Source organism: Mycteria americana, chromosome 2 (assembly GCF_035582795.1).
Source record: "Mycteria americana isolate JAX WOST 10 ecotype Jacksonville Zoo and Gardens chromosome 2, USCA_MyAme_1.0, whole genome shotgun sequence".
NCBI classification, from domain to species: Eukaryota; Metazoa; Chordata; class Aves; order Ciconiiformes; family Ciconiidae; genus Mycteria; species Mycteria americana.
The window spans coordinates 96024939-96049247 of record NC_134366.1 but is presented as its reverse complement, the minus strand read 5'-3'; the positions used below and the strand labels follow the sequence as shown (position 1 = coordinate 96049247).

The following is a 24309-nucleotide window of genomic DNA, read 5'->3' as shown; positions in this document are numbered from 1 at the left end:
GTGTTCCTCAAAACTGGGACTCCAATAGTATTCTAATCTGGAAAATATTTAATTAATATAATCCAGCCTTGGAAATACAATGTCTGATGTAACTATCACTACACAGCAGTAGTCTTCCTTCAAACCACATACTTGTCTGTTATTGCTAAGTAGGTGAATACTCTGAAGACAAACCTACTTCCGAGGCTACACAACCAGAACTTCTGATATTTTATCATAAACACTCAACAAAAGAAAAGTCCTCCTTTCTGGGAAGGAAACCAGTGACTCAGCCAATGAATATATCCCATCTACGAGCAGTATGTACTCTAATGGAGTATCAAGTCACAAAAAATGGTAACACTTAGCTCTAAGCATTAGACTAGCTTCTGGTATATATACCAGTGCTGAAGTTATGGAGCCAGAAATCTAACAGAAAGTTCAACAGAATAAAACATAGCGCCTGCAAAAGAACAGAAGTTCGACATCACTAATGATACCTAGAGATCAGTTAATGGCAATTGGCTTCAATATTGTGTTGTAAAAGGCCACATTACAGCTTTTAACACTAGCGCTGGCCTGCAAAGCTGTTGCTCAATGAGATATGATACAACTGTTGCCACTGTTCTTGTAAATTTGATGAAGGACCAGCCATATTAAAATCAGCCAGACTACCCAAGCAAGACATTTCTTCAACACCTCTGTCTTGGCTGTGATTTAGAGATGAGCACCGACAGTACAGTAGAGACTTAAACCATTTTTACACAACCATTAGGCTGTCATCTTTGTTCGCATGTACCATTCTGTATGGGGTGCTCTCACAAAAATTATCAACACATTAATATAAGGTTTGTAGGGAGAGATTAATAACTTTTATTGGACTTGCTCACCTAGTCAGAAAGAAGATAAGATTTTTACATACAAGCCTTTCTTCAGGCTTTCTCCTTCAAAAATTTAGCCTCACTTAGACCCTCTTACTGTCACCATTTTGACAATACAAATATTTCTACAATATGTAAAAAGCTATATACAAAAATAGCCTGCTTCTGAATATGGCTTTCTTAAGTGGTGTCTTGTTACTTGGGGCTAATGCCAAACATACTATTTAGGAAAGGTAACGTGGCTATGGCCTATAATTCAGAGCAAAATTCAGTGCCTTATTTTCCTTTGTTTGCAGAAATCAGGACATAATTAAGACTACCTGCAATCCCTGATGGGTGATTCTGTTTCATGCTTGCAAAGATCTCGTGACCCTTACAAGAAGATAGGGAAGGCACTGAACTCATGAAATTGCGTTGAGATTAAGGGATGGTGAAAGGTGGATAAAGGTGGATACACTTAAGTATCTTGGTGAAAAGCTGTTACTGTTAAGCACTAAATTAATGCTCTTTTCCCTTCCGTTTCCCTTGCTAGAAACACACTCACTAAAATTGTCCTAGTAGGAGTGGTGACTATGCAGAAGAAGAAAACAATGCGCATGTGCTTACCTGAAATACCCTTTTCTTTTTGTAGAAAGGCCCACTGAGTGACCCCCTTTGGACCAATTAGTTTTACGCTGTCAGCCAACTGCCGACTATTACACCCTCTGAGGCCAACAACTTCAAATGAGGGACGCACCACGTCACAAACTCTTTTAATTGGACTCTTCAGGGAGTGTGGACCACCTTGCACAGTAAAACATACAAAAACCTGACCACTCCTCCTTTACCCCTCCTCCCCCTCCTCCTTCTTTTTTCTGTCAAACAATGTTCCTTTTTCAGGTTCTAATAGTACAAATACAACGTAAAAGAGAATAGCAGTTTGATCATACTTCAGCCAGGAATTAATGTTACCTTGACAGATAACTACAGTGTTCCATTTTGAGAGAACATTGAACTTAAGTCTTTTTTCTCCTACCCTTCAAAGCACATGTGTTTTTCAATGCAAATTATTTTGTGGAAGGATAAAATTAAGTATGTTGAAATAAGGTGACCTCTTAAGTACTCTTTTTTTTTTTTTTTTTTTTTTGTGTAATCTTTTTAAGGTCTTAGGCTATAACATACTGCAAAACTGGACTTACTAACTATGAACCATACAGCACTTGGAAAAAATCTCCTGTAAACTGTTGTCCTTATTCCACGTATCTGTACCTGAAAATTAGGGTTAGGATTGGGATATGGAAGCCAAGCAGAGCGAGAGTTTTCCTGGTATTTGAAGGGTCCATTAAAGGCCTGAGTTATGGCACTCAGGTTGAAAACACAAACTGCTGAGGCTGCTATGCTGTTCCTGCAAAAGAAATATAAACATTAACCTAAGTAACAACATGAAGAAGACCATTTGCTGAAAAATAAATAAAAAAGGCAGTAACTCTCCAATCCTTCAGGTAATTAACAAAGCAGATATGATCAGCCAGGAGATGATATCTTAAGGTAATGACATATGATGTGCTGATTTAGGCACAGAAATTGGATTTAAAATTTTTGTCAACCTTGCCAAGTAGCTGGTGTGGGAGAAACTCAGAACTTCCTACCTTCTGCTGCTGCTCTAATACCACAAGGCCGTACTTTACTTACACTGAAGTGCCACATCTACACGTTTTTTTAACTCCTTCAGGGATGGTGACTCCACCACCTCCCTGGGCAGCCTGTTCCAGTGCTTGATAACCCTTTCAGTGAAGTAAAATTTCCTAATACCCAGTCTAAACCTCCCCTGGCGCAACTTGAGGCCATTTCCTCTTGTCCTATCGCTAGTTACTTGGGAGAAGAGACCGACCCCCACCTCTCTACAACCTCCTTTCAGGTAGGTGTAGAGAGCGATAAGGTCTCTCTCCCCTCAGCCTCCTTTTCTCCAGGCTAAACAACCCCAGCTCCCTCAGCCGCTCCTCATAAGACTTCTGCTCCAGACCCTTCCCCAGCTTCGTTGCCCTTCTCTGGACACACTCCAGCACCTCAATGTCTCTCTTGTAGTGAGGGGCCCAAAACTGAACACAGTATTCGAGGTGCGGCCTCACCAGTGCCGAGCACAGGGGCATGATCATACTCACAGGGGCTAGGACAGGGGCACTAGCACAACATCAGCCAGGCGAAACATACAATTTCCTGTTCTTGTCTTGAAAATGTGATATACGTGACAATAAAGTAATTCCACACAATGTAAACAATATAATCCAGTGACTATGAGAGCTCGTAATATGGAAAACTGCATTGTTCTCTTCCAGAATTTGAGATAAAGGGATAGATAATGAAAGTGGCAGTTGCACAAATTTCCACTGCAGGTAAAACTGCTGACAATTGATCCACATGGCATTCTTTTTTTCTTTTTTTTTTTTTCCTTTTTTTAAACTTAGCCTGTAATTTACACAAGGCTTAAAAAAGCCTACTATAGAAACTACAAAATGATGGAAAGAAAAAATAACCCCAGGGGATCAAATTTGTGAACAACTGAAAAAAGAGTTAGGATATATGGGTTTAATAGCAGGACAAAAGAGCAATTTGCTTTCTTATGCTTGTCACTTTTATTTCAAAGAATCCCCAAATCTTGAAGTTTCATGCTAACAATTTCTGCAGAATCAATTATCGTTGGATTTGATAATTCCTTGCCTATATAAACTATCACTAAAGGCAGCTCACTAATATTATTAACCATACCAATGTCTTCTTGAATTTCTTTAAGTCCTTAAAGGACTTCAGACTCGTGCTTATAGATTTTCAGATGGTCTGAAAGAAGCAAAATCAGCTTCATTATGAAGCAGTGGACTTAGCAGTCAACCACACATAAAGGGTGCAGGCTTTGCTATTACTCAATCCTTATTGACAGAAATGCTTCATTTTTTTCCCCACAAAATGATTCACAGTATATTAGAGAAAGCATTAGGGTACCATAAAATCATTGCAATTCTGAAGATACGGAGATTGACAAATGCTGAATGTGGTTCAGTAATATCTGATGCTGTTACACCAACAGAAAGGACTATGTTATTCTGCCTCATGGGAAACCCTGGCGCTTTTCCACCATCAGGTTACAGGGCTGAAGGGTGGATCAGATGGGTTGTGCAGATATCTCTGAACAGGTATTCAACATGGGGAAGTAATCTTAACTCTACAACATTTCAACAATGTCCAAAAACTTAGTTACAATATTTGACAGCGGGAGCAAATATAATTTAAATGGAGCTACCAAAAAACCCACCTCCAAACAGCTGTAATTAATTCCTCTTTGAATAGTCCATCTTTGTTGGACAAGGCAGAATGCTGAGCTACTGGGGAAGAGGGAAGCAGCAGCAAGGTTTCAAATACTGCCTACTTCCATGTGGCAAAGGTAGTCTTACACTAGCGAGTCCTTTCTCAGAAGAGCCAGGGTGTGCTCATGGCAGCCCTGACATCCTTACACAACCTCAGAAACTGTGGAATTTGTAGCACAGAAAATGTCTTCATTCTCCAAATTGCCAGGACAGCCCTTCTCACAGAAGAGCACTGCTCCCCTTCCATGGCCAGAGCCCTGTGGATTTTCTGGAGCAGAATACCTCTGGTCGGGCTTTCTATGGTAGGAGAGTGTCAAGGCTATTTGACTTCTCATGAAAGATCATGTTGAACAGTGTATTAGCATGCCACCTGAGAAATCTGTCTTCTAAGACTCAAACTAGCTAGTAAAACAGACCAATGAAATTAAAAGTACTGTTCAAAACAGCATCAAGTTTTCTTATCCCCAGTAGTCCCAAAGTCTTTACTATTCTCTTTAAAAAAACAGCATTTAGTGTCAATGTATTGCTCCAGTGCAGGAACAGGGTTAAGCTCATCATCCGAAGTCCCAAGTCAGGAACCATCACAGCCTGGTGCAAGCAGCCTCATTAGTCATGCCCACCGCCTGAGCTGGTGGTACAGGGGCCAGCCTGAGTCTGGAAGATGCTTAGATGTGTTAATAAGAGACTGTACCAAGAGCAGAAGAAACTAGCTCAAGCTCAAATTCATGTTCATGGTCTAAAGAACTTAGGGATCATAATCTGCTGGCATTAATTTGTGACTGTTTCCACCTGGTTAATGCATAGTTATAGAAGGTAAGTATCCAGGTGTCTACAGCAGTAGAAAGGAGCATGGATCTATGTTTTAGGTGCCCAAGTACCTTTTAAAATTCTAGGCAAAACTGACTTACAGAGCAAGACACTACAAGCAGGTAAGAAAATGAGACACCAAAATTTGAAACCCTGTTCCAGTGGTCTGAAAACTGGGCTGCACAGCCATAACGCATGGGCTGTTCTTACCGAGCAACATATGACCTCCAGTTATCATGTTTAAAGTAACAAAGGACGTTTCTGAGATGAATGTCTCTTTTTTCCTAAGACTTAAGCAACTCTTGATATCAAGATCAGAGTCTAGGGAGCTTTTATGTCCATCCAATGTTTTAATATTTAACAAATTTTAATTTTTAAGACCAAAATATACATTTTTTAATTTTACCTTGTTGATATATAACATGTTTAGTTAAAATTAGATTAGATTTTTGGTTTGACCCTCAAACTCACATGAATATATGTTAGGACTAATTTAAAATATGTGAGAGCACCTCTTGTGCTCTTTTGGGTAAGGCAAGCTCTTCCTGACACGGTCAGATTACATAATTTCAAATTCATGATCGTGTCACATTACAATTATAAAATATTTCTTTCAGAAATAGATCATGTATTTATGTATTACAATAGAGAGCAAAATAAAAACCAACATCTTTATAAGAATGTATGAAAAGATGGCTGAATAGTCTTAAACACAACTGGCTCCCCGCTGTAAGGAAATATTAAGAATTCTCCCTTCTTTCATACGCCTTCAGCAATTAATGTGGGAAGCATTTGGAACTGACACTTGTTCACAAGAGGACAGTGGATTGGGCAAAACAGTAGTTTGAGTTTATGACTTTTACTTGGCATATGCAGAAGAGAGCAGCTCAGAAACTAGTTTTTACTGTCACAAGTAGCAAGAAAATAAAATATATCATGGAATTTACTTACACATTAGTGGTAAAAATCCCATAGATCAAGTCCAATTCTGGCAGGAAGAAAGTGCTCTGTAGTTCATTATAGTAAAATGGAATTTCTCCAGGGCGAGAGCAGTTCAGCCGAGCTTTCATGAAGGTAGTCCAGGTGTCCTCCAGCACAAACTTGCCACCAATATCATTTTTGCACACCCGAGCAGCACGAGAGAAGACTGTTTTCCCACAGTCATGTTCCACCGCATTCTCCCGGAAGAAGAAGTAGGTAAAGTTCCCAATGTCATAAGATGACACAAAATTTGGCTCTGAAAATAACAGAAGAAAAGATTACTTATTACCTTCTTGTGATATATGGACTCATACTAACATGGACATTGTATTTATCTTCAAGCATTAGATTTAAAAAAACACGTTTTATTATCCTTGCAGGGAACTGGCCCCGTGACATCTGAGCAGGCCAGCTCATGTCCAGCCAGGATTATGAGCTACATGAACATGGCTAGACAGACTCTCTGCTCTGGGTGTCTATTGCACATAACTGTGTTGGGCAGCCCTGGCCCAGCTCACGGTACTATACCATCAAAAGCATCACTGAATTTTTCTTCTCCACGTATGGGCATGGTGTATTTTTACAACGTAACTGCTTTATCTGTTGTGTTAACTCTGTTTCTGCTTTGCCACCATGCCATTACTCCAGGTTAGCAGAATAATGGATGGTAACCAAGTGTGACTAAGAATGTGCTCAGAAGCTGTAATGAAAAGAAAGAGAATTCTACACAAGAGCATTTGATGGTAAGATAACCTAATTTCAGCCCTATTTCACTTAAAGCTTTTGATAGTATTACAGTATTTTTTTTTTCCTTATTTTTTTTAAATCAATTAAAAACTGATCAAAGAAACTGACGGTGATAGAGAAGAAATTAGAGAACATGTTAAAAAAAATCTAGAAAACAACAGATGGCAATATTTCTTAAAAGAAAAAAAAGGAAACCATGGATATCAAAGACAATAAACATGTGGCCCATTTCCCACAAGGATTACTAAAACTGAGGAGAGTCCATGACCTTAAGAGAGACTGACAACTGGATGAGTTCTTAAATGAAAGACAAATTTGATACACAGATTTGTGGAGAAGAGCCCCCCTTGTATAAGGAACCATTATAGAACACTGGTACCTCAGAGAAACAAGCAAAATTTTTGTTTTCATTCCCAAATTTTATTCTAAAGTGGGAAAACAAAGAAACAAACAAAACTGTTTTAAAAACATCTATTGTGAGAAAATACTCCAAAGAAATTCAATAGGTGAACACTTCTTGACTGCACTATTGTATTGAAAAAAGCTGCTGTAACTGAATCTAAGCATTTTGCAGGAACATCTCAAACCTGTCAAAATTTTTGAGCAGAACTAGAAAGGCAAGCAAGCTGGCATTTCCATGCAGGAGTCCAAACTCTGTCAGACAAGTCTTCTCCAAAGACGGCCCAGATCCAAGCTTATGTGGCCTCTTGTGCTGCTTCCCTCTCTATCTGCTGTGCTGAGAGTCTCCAGGGCAGGTTTTTTGGCAGCAATGGTCATCAGCTGCCTAGGATATTTGAAGCTGAGCAGATACGATAGCACTCTCACTCCTCCCTGTAACTTTCACTCATTATCATATTAAGCACTTCTTTGAGATTAGTCTGTAACACACCACATTTTCCCCACACTCAAATCTGCACAGGTGTTTTGCTGGAAGATAGCAACCAAATACTTTTGAGGAGAACTTGTTGGTATCCTGAGCTCTCATAAGTTACATAGTACGAGTGCATTTGTGTCTTTGAAAAAAAAGAAAAAAAAAAAAGGCAAAATAAAGTAGTTTGACAGGACTTAGTGATAGCAATAAAGGTAAAGTTGGATTGACAATATACAAAGAGCTAAACTATTAGTAACGTTTGCTCTCTTAGAACCTCATATCTTCATTCCACATGTGTGTAAAACTTTCATTACCATAGGGATTTTGCTTGAAAGTCTTCAAAAACCTTTAAACTTCACTATTAGAGTTTACAGATTTGTAGAAATAATTCTTAGTTGCTCATGAGCTCTCATTCTTTAGATATAACATGTAATACTGTTACACATTTACACACTAAATATTGAAATTGGAGAAAGATGAAAAAAAGACCTTAAGTTTTAACTTTGTTAATCTTTTTTTTTTCTAAAAATGTGAACATTTGCTGAATAGGTAGCAGGGCAGAATGATATATAAGATTTAATCACAAGTATTAATGCTAAGATGACAAAAATATGTGACTAAAAATAACAAAATTGTATACTATCACATTCTAGAAAGGTTAGACAGTTTTGGCAGGAATCAAATATTAAACATATATCCAGAGATACTTGCATGCAAAGTTTTTTTCTTATTATAAAGCCTAATTATGTTTCATTGATTTTCAATATACATCAATGTTTTCAGCTCTATGGAACAAACTTGTATTTATTTAACTAAAGTATACTAGAAAGCAAATCTTTTTAGGAATATCAGGCTAAAAATAAAAAGAACCCCCTGTCCCTCATTATCCAACTTCAATTTATATCCATAACACACCTGGCCATTATTGCTCTTAATCTGTAACGTACGTTCTTCCCTCACTCTACACAATATCCTTCCTTTTAGATTTTTCTTATGGTCATGGAAGGAACTACTGTCTGTGAAGGAAAGAAAAAGCATTCACTCGTCATAGTGTAACTTGGGCTACTTGTCCACTGTACTAAGCTTAGGTCTTACTTAAAGCAATATCCACTAAAGGTAGACATTAAGAGAAACAATCCACCTGAAATAGCATGAAAAAGTAAAATTTTCCAACTATGTATTTGACTTTTTGTAGCCTATAATCCTGCTTGCTCTTTGAAATCATCTCAAAAATATCTCACTTGATGTAAAAAAATTCTGCTTACTGTGCAAATACTCAACATCAATTTGATCCACCCACAAAAACATCCTGTACAACAATTAAACACGGAGGCCCTGCCTTGCAATGAGGCCTGATGATGCTTCTCACTGGAGACCCACTGATGTAAAAAGGTCTCACACCGGCACAATGGAACCTCACTGCAGAGCCAAAAACACTACTGGAAGCACTCAAAGTGTGGAGATTAACGAATTACAAATAATATCTTCACAAACTGTAGGAATAAAAATCATATCAAATGCATTCAGAATGCTTTTAGGGTTCTTGAAAAATCATGTCAGTCTTTCAAGAGATAATATTTTAAAGTTGCACTGACAATCATAATACATGTATAAATAAACACTAGTACTCATATTTCATAGATTCGAAACTGAGAAACAATATATACATCTGCAAACACCTATGCATATATTTTACTGATTATGAACTGATGAAAATGTGACCTGCTGTTGAAACTTGTGAAAACTGTTTTCATTTGCATGAAATGTAATAATGTCAGATCTACCTCGGGGAATTCTGTGGATATGGAGGGATTACCATGTCACACTTTATTTATTTCATTTTCTCTTTGGGAAAAGTGAACTGACTCACTTCAAAGCTTCAAAGGAAAAAGCAGATTCCCATCTAGGAAAAATTAGTCCATATGTTTCCAAATATTGTGCTGTGAACTGCTATTTGTTGACATGGAGGACTTCCCACAAAGTTCTTAATGCAGAAAATGAAGAGACTCTCTTATTTCCTGCTGAATTTGCAGATCGTTCTGGAAGCATAAAGGCATCTCATTTGTGAATGATGAGATCACCACAAGAAGTGCAAGGATTCTGGTATGTGACAGGATACAGCTAGTATGGATCAACATGAGAACGTCAACCTGTAATAATGTCACAAGTATTGTATATGACCTTTATAGGTTTTTATGTATTTGATTTATGGATGCGTCAGGCTGACTAGACTTTCCCAAATTAAATGGAACCAATGGAATCAGGAAAGCAAGAAAATGAGTTTATCAATGTGACACGACAAAGATCTCCAACATACAACATGGAGCAGTGGTACACAGATACACAAGGCCCATACACTGAAAGCACTAGGTGGCTAGTTAGTGCTGCCTCTGGTCAAACACACTGTAGTGTGATATTTCTGAAGTTTGCTTACTCAGCACAAAACGTGGGAATCTCTACGGCTTCCTTCATAAAGCAGCATGACTGTCCTACAAGGACGTTTCCCCACAGACTCTTCTGAGTTATTGCAAAAAGATGACTGAACCATACAAAGTCAAGATAGTGCTTCAATCTGAAATAATGTAATTGTTTTTCCAAAGGTTGGAGACAAAGCTACATTTTCCAGGGAGCATGGTTTCTGTTCTTAATGAGAAGGCATTTACTAAGAAGAAGCAATGCTGCCCTTTAGATTATTCTCCCTTTCCACTCACCCAGGGACCTCGGAGACCAAAGAGACCAAGTCCATACTCATTGCCAGACCATGTTGATGCTTTCTGACAGTGCCAGCTGCTCCTGTAGGGACTGGCTGAAGCTCCGCCATGCAGCACATGCTGATGCTGCAGCCCGGAGCATGGCATTCTTGTAGTATGAAAGCAAGGGTGTGCTGCATGCCCTGGGAGGCAGCGTAAGGACAGACTGGGGGATTCGGGAGTGCAAAGCTTACTGGGAATGGGACGGGGCTCTCTGGAGGGCAGAAGGAGAAAAATGGTGCAGCCCCACCTGTACTGTCTCTTGCTAACAGTGTATAAAGCAAACTTTTCCCTGAGTCACACCCAGGTTTCTACTGGGAAGGCAGTAGCTGGAGTGGTCCAAAACAAGGCTGGGAAGTGAGCCAGCATTTAAGCAATATGGATGACCAAGGGTGTCGTGGGTAAGCTTATTTCCTGGATCTTTTTTATTTAGTGGTATAGATGTAGTCTGACTGGGTAAAAGGATGAGAGGAACTGTACAGAAACTTTATCTGGGAAGAGCAATGGGAAACAGGAGTCTGAAAGAGCTCCACAAGAGCATCTGAGGCAGTCCTGGCCTCTTATCGCTTCCTGAGCTTTGGAGCAAGAAAGTCGGCTTGTGCTCTTTACTCTTTAAAACTCCACATCCTCTGAAGTAGACTATGACTTAATTTACCTACTTAGTGGATGCTACTGTTTCCAGAGTGAACCAAATGACAGGGAATAATCTGTGTGTATTTCTGGAGGTAACAGCAATTAACCTTAAGGATTATAAGGTCCAAAGCCTACTCTGAGCAAGAGCGAGCTGGGATTTCCACTGACACTGATTTCCTGTAAGAAATGACCACTCACATCTCAAGTGCGATGCATTCAGAGACGCAGTCAAAAGTGAAATTAGCCCCAGAAATGTGAAAAGAAAGCTAAAATTTGAAGTTTGTTAGATTTAGACACAGATCAGATTATATATATACACACAAAAAAAAAAAGACACACACATAGATATAGGCTTGAAGGGGGAGGGGTCTAATATCAGGCTTGCCTGTGACAAGCTGTGGGATGACATGCCGAGGTTAGAGGGACGGGGTGCTAGCGAGGGCCCTCAGCCTGTTGCTCTGAGACTTGCTGGGTACGCTGCACCACACTTGAAGTCTTACGGAGATGAGCCAGGGGCTCCAGAGGCAACAGGAGTCAACAAGGAAACACTAGCGAAATACATCGAAGGAATTAAGGGGTGTTCCTCTAAGAAGGTAACAAGGCCGACAGCCCAGCTGAAGTGCCTCTACACCAAGGCACGCAGCATGGGCAACAAACAGGAGGAGTTGGAAGCCACCGTACTGCGAGAAAGCTACGACCTAGTTGCCATTAGTGAAACTTGGTGGGATGAATCCCATGACTGGAGTGTGGCTATCGATGGCTACAGGCTGTTCAGAAGGGGCAGGTGAGGAAAGAGGAGCGGAGAAGTTGCCCTCTACATCAAGAAATAGAGTGTGAAGAGCCGTCTCTGAAGAACAGCCATAAGCAGGTTGAAAGCTTATGGGTAAGAATTGGAGACCGAGGCAACAAAGGGAACCTTGTGTCTGGTGTCTCCTACAGGCCGCCCGATCAAGGGGAGACTATTGACAAAGTCTTCTTACTCCAGGAAGCATCGTACTCACAGGCTCTCATCCTGCTGGGGGACTTCATCCACTCTGACATTTGCTGGAAAAGTAGCACGGCGAGCTGTAGGCAATCCAGGAGACTCCTGGAATGCATTGAGGATAACTTCTTAAGCCAGGTAATAGACAGCCCTACCAGAGGGGATGCAATACTGGACCTGTTGGTCACCAATGCAAGTAAGTTAATCAGTGATGTCAAGACTGGAGGAAGCCTGGGCTGCAGTGACCATGTACTAGTGGAGTTCGCAGTCCTGATTGTTACAGGTCAGGCAAAAAGTCAGGACCCTGAATTTTAGGAAAGCAAAATTCCAGCTGTTCAAGGAGTTGGTCAATAGGACCCCCTGGGAAACTGCCCTCAGGGACAAGGGAGCAGAACAGAGCTGGCAGATCTTTAAGGACACTTTCCATAGAGCGCAAGAGCTCTCGATACCCAGGTGTAAGAAATCAGGAAAGGAAGGCAAGAGACCAGCATGGCTGAGTTGAGACCTGCTGGTCAAACTAAAGGGCAAGACGGAAATGCACAGGCAGTGGAAGCAGGGACAGGTATCCTGGAAAAAGTACAGGGATGCTGCCCAGTTGTGTAGGGATTGGGTCAGGAAGGCCAAGGTGTGGCTGGAGCTGAACTTGGCAAGGGCTGCAAAGAATAATAATAAGGGCTACAGGTATGTCAGCCAGAAAAGGAAGGTCAAAGAAAGTGTACTCCCCCAGTGATCAAAACTGGCAAACTGGTAACAACGGACGAAGAGAAGGCTGAGGTACTCAACAACTTCTTTGCCTCAGTCTTCACTGGCAACCTCTCTTCCCACACCTCTTGAGTGGATGGACCGCAAGATGGGGACTGGGGGGGGCAAAGCCCCTCCTGCTGTAAGAAGAAGGTCAGGTGTGTGACCACCTCAGATTCTGAACATATATAAGTCTATGGGACCTGAGGAGATGCATCCCAGAGTCCTGAGGGAACTGGCTGATGTAGTTGCCAAGGACTCTCCATGAAAAGTCATGGCAGTCAGGTGAACTCACCGGAGACTACAAAAAGGGAAATGCTGCACCCGTTTTTAAAAAAGGTAGAAAGGAGGACCCTGGGAACTACCGACCTGTCAGCCTCACCTCTGTGCCTGGGAAGATCAGGGAACAGATCCTCCTAGAAGCTATGCTAAGGCACATGGAGGACAGGGAAGTGATTCAAGATGGCCAGCATGGCTTCACCAAGGGCATGACCTTGCCTGACCGACCTAGTGGCCTTCTATGATGGAGTGACTACATCAGTGGACAAGGGAAGAGTTACGGATGTCGTCTGTTTGGACTTCTGTGAGGCCTTTGACACGGTCCCCCACAATATCCTTCACTCTAAATTGAAGAGATATGGATTTGATGGGTGGACTGTTTGGTGGATGAGGAATTGGTTGGATGGTCGCATCCAGAGGGTAGCAGTCAATGGCTCAATGTCCAGATGGAGATGAGTGACAAGTGGTGTCCCTCAGGGGTCCGTATTGGGAACAGCACTGTTTACTATCTTCATCAATGACATAGACAGTGGGATCGAGTGCACCCTTAGCCAGTTTGCAGATGACACCAAGCTGAGTGGTGCAGTTGACACGCCTGAGGGATGGGATGCCATCCAGAGGGACCTGGACAAGCTGGAGAAGTGGGCCTGTGTGAATCTCATGAGGTTCAACAAGGCCAAGTGCAAGGTCCTGCACATGGGTCAGAGCAACTCTTGGTATCAATACAGGCTGGGGGATGAAGGGATTGAGAGCAGCCCTGTGGAGAAGGACTTGGGGGTACTGTCTGCCCCTCTACTCTGCTCTGGTGAGACCCCACCTGGAGTACCGCGTCCAGCTCTGGAGCCCTCAGCACAGGAAAGACATGGACCTGTTGGAGCAGGTTCAGAGGAAGGCCACAAAAATGCTCAGAGGGATGGAACCCCTCTCCTATGAGGGAATGCTGAGAGAGTTGGGGTTCAGCCTGGAGAAGAGAAGGCTCTGGGGAGACCTTCTTGCAGCCTTTCAGTACTTAAAGGAGGCTTATAAGAAAGATGGGGACAGACTTTTTAGCAGGGCCTGTTGCAATAGTACAATGGCTATTTTAAACTAAAAGAGGGCAGATTTAGACTAGATATAAGGAAGATTTTTTTTTACAATGAGGGTGGTGAAACACTGGAACAGGTTGCCCAGAGAGGTGGCAGATGCCCCATCTCTGGAAACATTCAAGGTCAGGTTGGACAGGGCTCTGAGCAACATGATCTAGTTGAAGATGTCCCTACTCATTGCAGGATGGTTGGTCTAGATGACCGTTAAAGGTCCCTTCCAACCCAAACTATTCTATGATTCTATGACATATACACGTATAATATATTCAAAATCTTAGAAGTCTAGATACTGGTCTAATGCTGAACGACATCTGTCTGGAGCTTGTTCATTGACCTCACTAGATCAATGAATCACACCCTCATACTGTTGGCCTCTAAAGGCCCATTTCTTCCAAATATTTGTATTCAGCCAAATACTTAATGGCATTAAATTCTAGGAAGATGCCTTTGAGTTTTTTTAACAAGGTTCAACCTCTAGAAAGAAATTCTTTCCAAAAGGGAAGCTTAAAATAATGGAAAGAATTTAAGCTCCAAATGTGCCAGTCTATTTTCTTTCACCTTACTGACGCAATTAATGAAATCCATTTCCTATTTGCATTTTGCCATCCCCGTATATTCATTAAGTATATTCATTTAGTGTAGCCCTCTGTAGCTGTCTGAAAACAGTAGAGATCTTGCATTAGGCTGATCAAGGCATCAGTGTTCATGAATGTTTAAGGACAAATCTTAATCACAGAATAAAATTTTCCTACAGCATTAAACACCTTAAAAGTAATATATAACTCGTAGTCATCATAGTTATATCCATCCTCAGGAGCTGAACTTTAAAATGTTAAGTCCTGGTATAGAATTGGTGGAAATCATTGTTTATTAATAGCTATTTTTCCTCTGTGTTTCATAATTACCTAGGACACATGTTTAAAATGCTAGTCTGTCATAGCATAGCTCGCTACTAGTCTATTTGGACTACTATTTCTTCTGCAATGCCTCAGCTCTCCATAATTTCTTTTATATTCTTTTCCTTTTGCTAAATTGAAGATTTTATGGGTATGGAACAGCAAGGACTGCAAAATACACTAAAACTGTGTATGCCAGACATTTTTTCCAATCTTCTCTTACATTGCTGATAGATTTTATAATACAATTCAGTATAATCATAAAAGTGGATGCACTCATTAGACATTACATTTTATTGATGTACTCTAATAAATTCTGAAATGCAATTATTTCTTTTCTGAAAAATAGTTTTCAAATATGGTATTACAAAATTCCTTGGTTTACTGCCTGTAGTTTATTTCAAATAAATCTTCATTTTCAAGGTACAGTGTTCTTACATGGCATAATATTTCGCAATTTATTACATAATTTTGCTGATGCAAATTTGCCAGTGACAAACTTAGTGTCAGAAACCATTCTTTACTCTGATCTTGACAGGCTTGAAAAGCGGGCCCATGTGAACCGCATGAGGTTCAAAAAGGCCAAGTGCAAGGTCCTGCACATGGGTCAGGGCAACCCCTGGTATCAATACAGGCTGGGGGATGAAGGGATTGAGAGCGGTCCTGTGGAGAAGGACGTGGGGGTGTTGGTTGATGAGAAGATCAACATGACTTCGCAATGTGCGCTCGCAGCCCGGAAAGCCAACCGCATCCCAGGCTACATCAAAAGAAGCATGACCAGCAGGTCGAGGGAGGTGATTCTCCCCCTCTACTCCGCTCCCATGAGACCCCACCTGGAGTACTGCGTTCAGCTCTGGGGCCCCCAACATAAGAAGGACATGGACCTGTTGGAGCGGGTCCAGAGGAGGGCCACAAAAATGATCAGAGGGCTGGAGCACCTCTCCTATGAAGACAGGCTGAGAGAGTTTTTCAGCCTGAGGAAGAGAAGGCTCCGGGGAGACCTTACAACCTTCCAGTACCTGAAGGGGGCCTACAAGAAAGCTGGAGAGGGACTTTTTACAAGGGCATGTAGCGATAGGACAAGGGGAAATGGCTTTAAACTGAAAGAGGGTAGATTTAGATTAGATATAAGGAAGAAATTCTTCACTATGAGGGTGGTGAGGCATGGGAACAGGTTGCCCAGAGAAGTTGTGGATGCCCCATCCTTGGAAGTGTTCAAGGCCAGGTTGGATGGGGCTTTGACTGACCTGGTCTAGTGGAAGGTGTCCCTGCCCATGGCAGTGGGGTTGGAACTAGATGATCTTTAAGGTCCGTTCCAACACAAACCATTCTATGATTCTATGATCTAATACCTACTCAAGTCCTTGAGAGTCCCATCTGGAGTTTGCATCACCTTTATTCACTGGATAGGCACCTTACATAGAAGTATATTGGGAAGGGGGGGCGAGGATCAAAAATATAGTGGACTACATTAATTCACTCAGAACCTCTAGAGGTTTGGGCTATAGGGATCTATCAAAAGATGTAGAAGTTTGGATGGTTACTCAAAACTCTGAATCCAGAATTCCACATACACAAGAACAAAAAAACTAGCTTGCTTTCAGCAGATTTTGCCAACCAGCAGGCATGGTATGGAAAGAAAACCTGGTTATGATGGCTTACCCGTTTCTCTCCAAACATTTGGACTGCCATTTATTTTTTTCTCTGATGTAGTTTTGCAGGGAGGGAGATGATCAAAAGGCTTTCCCTGCAGACCTGGTCCTCTTTTCTTCCCCTCCCCCCCATAACAGAAAGGAAACCAGAGTTCACTTGCATTATCATCCCCTTTCCCTTAAGGCTTGCTATGTCTGCTACTGAAATTTTACCTCTGCCTCCAATATTTCTGTTCTCCTCCTTTCTTTGGTGAATGCTGCTTTTTGTGTGCTCACGTTCCCTGAAATTTGTCCCTTTTTCCACCTTCCCCTGGTTGAGATGTATTTCAGTTCTAAGCTCTTTCATTCTCTCTAGCTCACTGTGTATTATAGTTTTCTGCAGCATTAATGAGGCTGATGCTCCTGTCATGCCTCTCTGCAGGTGGGCGCAGATGATCTGCTTGCAGGGGTGCCTTTCTTCCTTCCTTGTTCAGCCTCTCTGATTGGCACCCGACATCAGCAGGCTAGATGACATACAAAAGAAGAGGTTCTGTCCTCAGTAGCCTCCTAGTCTTTTCATAAATGGAAGGTGGACCTTGCTGTTTTACCTAGGGTAGATAAGAAGAAAAATAAACCAAAACACCTTTATGGGAAGTGCTGCCTGTCTCTACTATTTAAGACGGGTGAGAAAATGCTATGAAAGTGTTTTGTAATAACTTAGTCTGGTGTTGGAGAAAGGAGGTCAGGGGAGGCACCTCCATCTTGCATCAACTTACTGCTCTCCTACTCTGTCATTGCCATCTGGGAGAAGATGCACAGCCTTGAAAGGAAAAACGCAGCACAACTGCTCAAATTTTTTCCTCTGGTAGCAGCTCCAGTGAAGACGCTTAAAGGTTGGATTTCAAAACCAGCAGGCATTTCCCTCCTATATTAGGATACTGGCAAAAAGGATGATACACACAAAAGAACAGAACCAACCTTGTGGGTGGCACAACCAAAGGAAATTAATTGTTTATCTTCTTGCAAAATAAGCAACAACTGGTAGCATATGCTTTGTATATTTTCAGTCAGGTCTCTTATCTGAAAGCTAAGACCAAATTGCATATCTCAAGAACACACTGGGTTTGTGTTACATAAAATATTACATAATAAGAAAAGCTTGCACTAGGTAATTACAAGGCTTTTCATTAAAAAACCAGAAAAATGAAAGGATAACCCTGAATTATTATAGCCATTTCCATTAATCCTTAAAAGCAAAAGTGAAAGGATTAATTTTTGTTCTTAGGTCATAATTTCTCTCCGCATATACTACTGGCAGCAAGATATATAATAAATATATTGTATTGTATATAATAAAAGTCCACCAACAAACAATAGGAATGGGTTCAGAGCTGTATTAAACAGCACTAACCAAACCACCTTTGTAAGAATTTTACTTTTACTGCTACTTGTGAAGACTAAAAGTACCTGCTCTAGATTAATAAGTTTTTTATTAAGTAAAACATTTTTAAGAAAGTGATCTCAGAAGAACTATTTCAAGAGTATCTAATTACCAAATGCTTAGGGCAGCAAGAGGAAAAAGTGATAATATTACGTCTACCAGCAGAGCAGAACAATCCAAACATTCCTATACTCTTCTCAGCTGGAAAGGTTTCTAATCTGCAGGAGATTTTATTTTATTTAATTTTTTTCTGTTTTGGGGCTATATGTCATACAAGATTACATTTTAATCATCTGTGGTCTGCCCACTGATGTAGTGGCTTGACATTTAGAACAAAGTTTTTATTTATTTAACGTGTTCCAATAGCATCTATCATTGTGTGTCTAGGCTAAAGAAAACAACTAGAATGTATTTCAAGATAGTTGGATACCCAAGCAATTGTAAGCAAAGGCATCTGGCAAATTATGAAGCCAAATGTCCCAATGTTTCTCCAGAAACAGAAAGGGGTTGATTGGGATTTCAATTTTCTCTTTAATATGTTTTGCCCTTTTATTGGCTAAGTGAAGCAAATAGACATAATAGACTAAAGTAAACTTTCACACTGAGGCATCAGATCAAAGATTTACTGATTTGAGGAGGTGAATTGAAAGGAGAAATACCTTTGCTAACTGCAAATGTTGGACTACAGAAAGTTTCTAAGTCTAAGCAGTGGAGGCTTTTCCTCACCAATCTGGACCCACTGCAGCTTGCAGACTACAAATGTAACTACTCCATTTACTTCTGTCCTCTAGAGCAAACGGTGATGAATTCTGCCCCTGCTGCACTTTGCAGATCAGCTCTAAACAAAGTCTAATTAGAAGCACACTATAACAGTCAACCCTGGATATGATTTAAACTCTATGTTACACTGAGAGCTGAAAGAGACTCAAATAAACAGCATGCCAGCTGTAAATCAAGTTGTACCTTTTTTTCTTAATGAAAGATTTAAATTATTTGCTATTAATAATGTCCAAAGCAGATCGCTAAGGCAGACTATTCTTTTTATGAAATACCACAAAAGTAATTTTAAAACATTCTAGCAACATGTTGCCCTTTACTGACCTGAGCAGTTGGCTGAAGCTCAAGGTCTTGCTGATTGCTTTGGTCAGGAGAAGAAATCAATGGAAGAGCTGTCTGCTTTAGACATAATCCTCAATGTGCACTGTATTACCTCAAATCGTTTCTCTCAAGCACAGAAGTACTTGAACACAGACTCAGAGAGAAAGAGAAAGAAGAGTAGGTAGCAGAACAACACACCTTAAAGAGTAAGTTACTGGTAAGCATCCTTTCTACCTTCTTCATTTGTTTGTGCATATATATATATATATATATATATATATATATGTATTCACATGAGTAACTTCAAGCTTTACTTTTTTCTCTACTTGGGAAGAGAGAAGGCCAGAACATGACATCATGAGAGGGAGAGATGGGTTCTCCATTTCACATTTTCAGGTTTACTATTCTGCAACCAGATGGGCTGCTGGATGGGGAGAGCACTGGTTTGTAGCAGTTGTTAACTCGTCTGGGTGATCATATTTCTCTTGATTGAGAATACTGAAAGAGTTACAGAGTACTGACAGGGTTGGCAAGGAAGGTGAGGATGACACGGGGTCTGTCTCTTCACTGTCAGCTGACAAATTCTTTGTGAGCGACCTAACCTGTAGAACTGTTGAACTGTGGTGAATGCTCAGGTCATAACACTAAGGTAGTCTGGTCCTTCAATGGCATCTCCTCATGGAGACAAGCAAAATCTCTGCATGGTGATGACTGGTCAAAAACCTGCTCACTGCATTTGGGCCAGCTGCATTTAATGTTGTCTATAGGAGCACCAGGAAGACAGAAATAGGCTCCATAAGCAGAGCATTAATTTCTTTTTGTAGAAGAGGAGGGAAGTTCTGAGGTAAAAAAATTATAACTGGCGATCGTATTCAAAGAAAATCAAGAGCTGAATAGATTACTGCTCTTAATGTTAAGAGAGAGTAAGTTCAATAACTGCCTCCAGATGCTTCTTTCTTCCATCACTGAAGAAGACGTGACTGTTTACACTCTAAAATTTTCCAAAATAGGAAAAATTTTTAGGAAGTGGGAGGATATCTGTAACATTTGGCCAACTGTTCTTTCTGCCATTCAAAATTGTCAAAACAGATGAAATTCAGGGGAGTAAAATCTTAAATATTATCAGCAGGTTGTCTAGTGGGTGAATAAACAGCATATTCAGAGACCCTCTAAGATGGCTCCACAATAACTAGCTCCAGTCAACAACAGGATTTCTGTGTTGGCAGTGTTGCTGTATTGTCCATCTACCTTTTTGGATTAGTGCTTGCCCAAGATCTTTGTGCTTCACATACTGTGGGATCATTGAACTTTCCTTTTTCCTTTCAGTTATACTCTCACAGTATATACTTGTAGATTACTTTTACACATATCTGGAATAATACATATTTTTAACCAAGCTATCCCAACTCTTCATCACCCCAGATAATTGAGTGTTGAGTGCATCAAGAAAATGATAATACAGAAATGAAAGTTCACTGACTTCTCCATACTCTACTAAGGTTAAGCACCCGATCAGAATGATGTTCAGTAACATATGCTGAAAATAACTGCTAACTTACCTATTCAGCTGATGTGGATTGCTTCCAGACCTATCAAGCCCCCAGTAGAAGGCAGGACGTGATAATAAATCCATGACTGGCTGAACCAGAATGAATGGGGAAGCTCAGACAGGCCATCACCTTAAATTTATTTTATTTGTGATATCTGTGATTCCAGAAGCTGAAATCACAGCATGGTATATGGGATCTCACCCCAGCTACGTGACACATCAGCTCCATTTTCCCCTCCCACACCGTGTGTCATGGTTCCTGTGATTACTGACCTTCTGACGGTTAAAATTAGGAGCAAGGTTTCTTCTGTGTTGAAGATTCAGGGCTTCCCATGTCAAGATCCTTCACCGCAAGTTACAGTGGACACTGACAGCAGACTGCCTAAGCATATGGGCATGTCCCTTTGGCCTGACTGATGGCATTGAAAACCCCTGAATGCACTGAGAAGTGTGCTAGCCATTAAAATCAACAATGTCTTTACTGTGTAGCAATAACACATGGAGCAAGATAATCAGCTGCATTTTAGAGTACTGCCATCTCCCCCAGAGATGGTTTGAATTGGTCCAACGTGATTTGCAGAGTAGAAAATCTAAGTGAGAAAAAACATTGCGCCTCTGAGGCAAACATGGATGTAAAAGAAAAACTTACTTTAAATTGGAAACATTCACAGAAACATGTTCATGCACATGCACACCTAAAACAAGGCTGAATTACAGTAACTGTCAGCTACTGCTGCTGAACAGATATTGACTAGGAAGCTTCCATTCCAGTTGATGCCTTACTTTTCTTGCAGGATTATCTGTGTTACTTTCTCACTGAAAGCAGCAAAATCTTCACTTCCATCCAAGCACTGAAAACCTAATGCAGTTTCTTGGCACTGAGTCACATATGAGCAGGCAAATTGACATAAAAGCAGATGAATCCCCAACTCAAGCAGATGAATCCCCAAGTCTTAACTACCCCAGAAGACATTCCCCCTCCCTTTCACGTAGGTAACTGGGCTGCTTCCAGCCTTTTATTGGATTTGCTTGAACTGGCTCCAATTACAAAACTCATCTTGTTCTTCCTCCCCAAAGATAAAAGCCACACTTTCCTGGCAACTTCACTGTACACAGTTTTGAGGCAGAAGAATGAGCTCTAACAGAGAATGTATAGGTGCAGCTGAAGCTTTAAATAGACAAAATGCAAATACAGTGAATCTGATTAATTAAAGGAGTCTAGGGGGGGAATTTTAGCATGCCTTTTGGCATAAAATATATCCAGTTAAACTGAAAATTCAGTGTGAAGATTTTTTTCCCTTTGACAGGAGCACCCAGGTGTAGCACAGCAATTAGTTCCAATACCACAGCTGTGTGGACAAAAGGTGCCTGAACAGGGATATCTACACAATGAGTACATTTTTGCTCTCACATTTCTTTTGCACTGCTATAATTCTGTTATATTCCATGTAGTTGGATTTTGCTTTGTTAATTAATATTCTAAAATCAGCTGACCTTCAGAGAAGGTCACAAATTACTCCAAGCTACCTCTGATGGCTTCTTTGTACAAGGGAAATACACACAATTCAGCATTCGGATTATATGAGAACTGAAATATTCAAAGTAAAGTCTGTCACTTGCAGCTGACCTAATGTACTGAAGCTAGAAGGATTTATATTTGTACATAATTTCAAACATGAGAATAATCCCATCATAACATGAAATGTATTGTGGGGATAGGGACTGATAGTTACTGTTTTGTCAGTAGCATGCGTTATGAAAATATGGGGTTCTTCTACTGGGACAAGCATGGGCAAATTATAGTATATGTAATTTCACATTTTATGCTAAATAATAATTCTCTTTTTAGATGAATCTGCTTCTTTTCTGTAATAAATAAAATGGCAACTGGCCCTGTTACATCCCAGAAATACCTATCTGTTTACAGCTTCTCCCAGCTGGAAATCCTCATCAGGTGACTAACATCCATGACACAGGAGTCATTGCTACAACATGATTTTATGATATGTTCTGCAGAATAGTCCCTATCCTTTGACTATAATAAGCATCAAAAACATCAGTCTGCCACCTAAGCAGCTTGAAAGCACTTTTTCTGCTTGTCAAGGCTGGGACCTGCAGGGAAACCCAGGAGAATTCAGTCCATTCTGAACTGTTTATTTTCTGCCTTAGGTTTTGATGGACTGAACAAAAGAATGCTCAAGGCAAGCTACTGCTCTTGGCTGACTCAGCTTTACCATGAAAGCGTACCTGAGAGATATAGTACAGCTCATCCCTAAGCCTGCAAACATGACTTAAATATATAAGTGCACATCTATAAACTGCAACTATATTAATTAAATGCCATAATACTTATACTAGTAAAATAAAAAAAATGTATTATGCAAAATAATTATAAAACAAGATAAACAATACTCTAAAAACATTCAAATTCTCAGAATGGAATTTCAAGACCGTGAATATGGAGAATATGGGTTAAAAAGAGATGAGTCTCATGGTCTATCAGCACTCACCATTCAGCCACTTGGAGTTATATTGGGCAGTGCGGAGAGGAGGAAGCGCCCCCAGACTGCGGTAAATGGCAGGATCCCTTCCTGGAAAATCCATGGCTGTAGCAGCATATAATTCCCCGCTGGAAGTGAGAAGGGCAGTGGAGTTGTGCTGAGGACTATAAGGACAACGAGCCATGCCACTGATTTGATCATGTATCTCTGTCAAGTTACTTAACTGTAAAAGAGTGAGAAAAAGGGATTAAAATGACCTGAAAATTCTCATTTCAGCCAAGCTGCATCAATGTGAGCAAAATCCTATCATAAACACCAGTTATCTGCTTTGGTATTGTACAACAGTAATGAGCTGACCTATACATCAATCTGAAATTGTCTCATATAGAAAGTTTTACTGTAACATTGTCTGATCTCGTTTTTGCCACTTTGGTACATAAAACATGCAAGTTAATCATTAGCCACCATGCCTAAAATGTTTTATATTAGAAGCGACTCAAAAATTAATTATCTCTACACAGACTGTTATGAAAAAGAAAACCAGATCTGATTGCCAGAATCAACTAAAATATTCACCGTAGCAAATGGTCAAACAATGAAAAAAAAATATCTATTATTTGTTTTGTTGGTGTGTTCTTGGAAAGAATCTCACATGAAAAATGAGATTTAAAAAAGCCTTCCAGTTCAGCAGATCTCTCTGATTTAGTAGCCCTAATACTTTCAGCCATAAACCACAGCATGATGTTAATATGTTATTTGAAAATAAAGGTACAATAGGTTTAAATATAATAAATGTGCCAAGGAATTTTGTGGTGATACAGCTGTTCTTTGTATTTAAACGCCTCTACCCTCCTGAAACAAATAATCAGCTTAGTCCAAACATTGACATTTTGATTTTTATTATGACTATTATTGATCCTTAATGGACTCTCTTTCTCTGATACACATAAATTAAAACTAGGGTTTTTTTCAGAAACAGAATGACAGATTTTCTCAACCAAGATTTCTCATTCTCGCCAGTCAGAAATCACTAATACAGGTACTCCCATCTTCTCCAGAACTACACATACACGATATGCACCTGCCCAACTACGTTTTATAACTAAACCAGTTGATGCC

The 24309-nt window shown here is 40.4% G+C and overlaps 1 protein-coding gene across 2 annotated transcripts in view; it reads right to left on the bottom strand.

The window, feature by feature from the left end:
• SEMA5A (semaphorin 5A) overlaps nt 1–24309 on the bottom strand; it is a 348813-nt gene that overhangs the window by 127973 nt on the left and 196531 nt on the right. For both annotated transcript variants that reach the window (XM_075494040.1, XM_075494041.1), the window contains exons 8-10: nt 23200–23413; nt 5957–6242; nt 2109–2244 (exon numbers count right to left, since the gene is read on the bottom strand). In XM_075494040.1, the coding sequence (XP_075350155.1) occupies nt 2109–2244; nt 5957–6242; nt 23200–23413 (636 nt within the window). The remainder of the gene's footprint in view (nt 1–2108; nt 2245–5956; nt 6243–23199; nt 23414–24309) is intronic.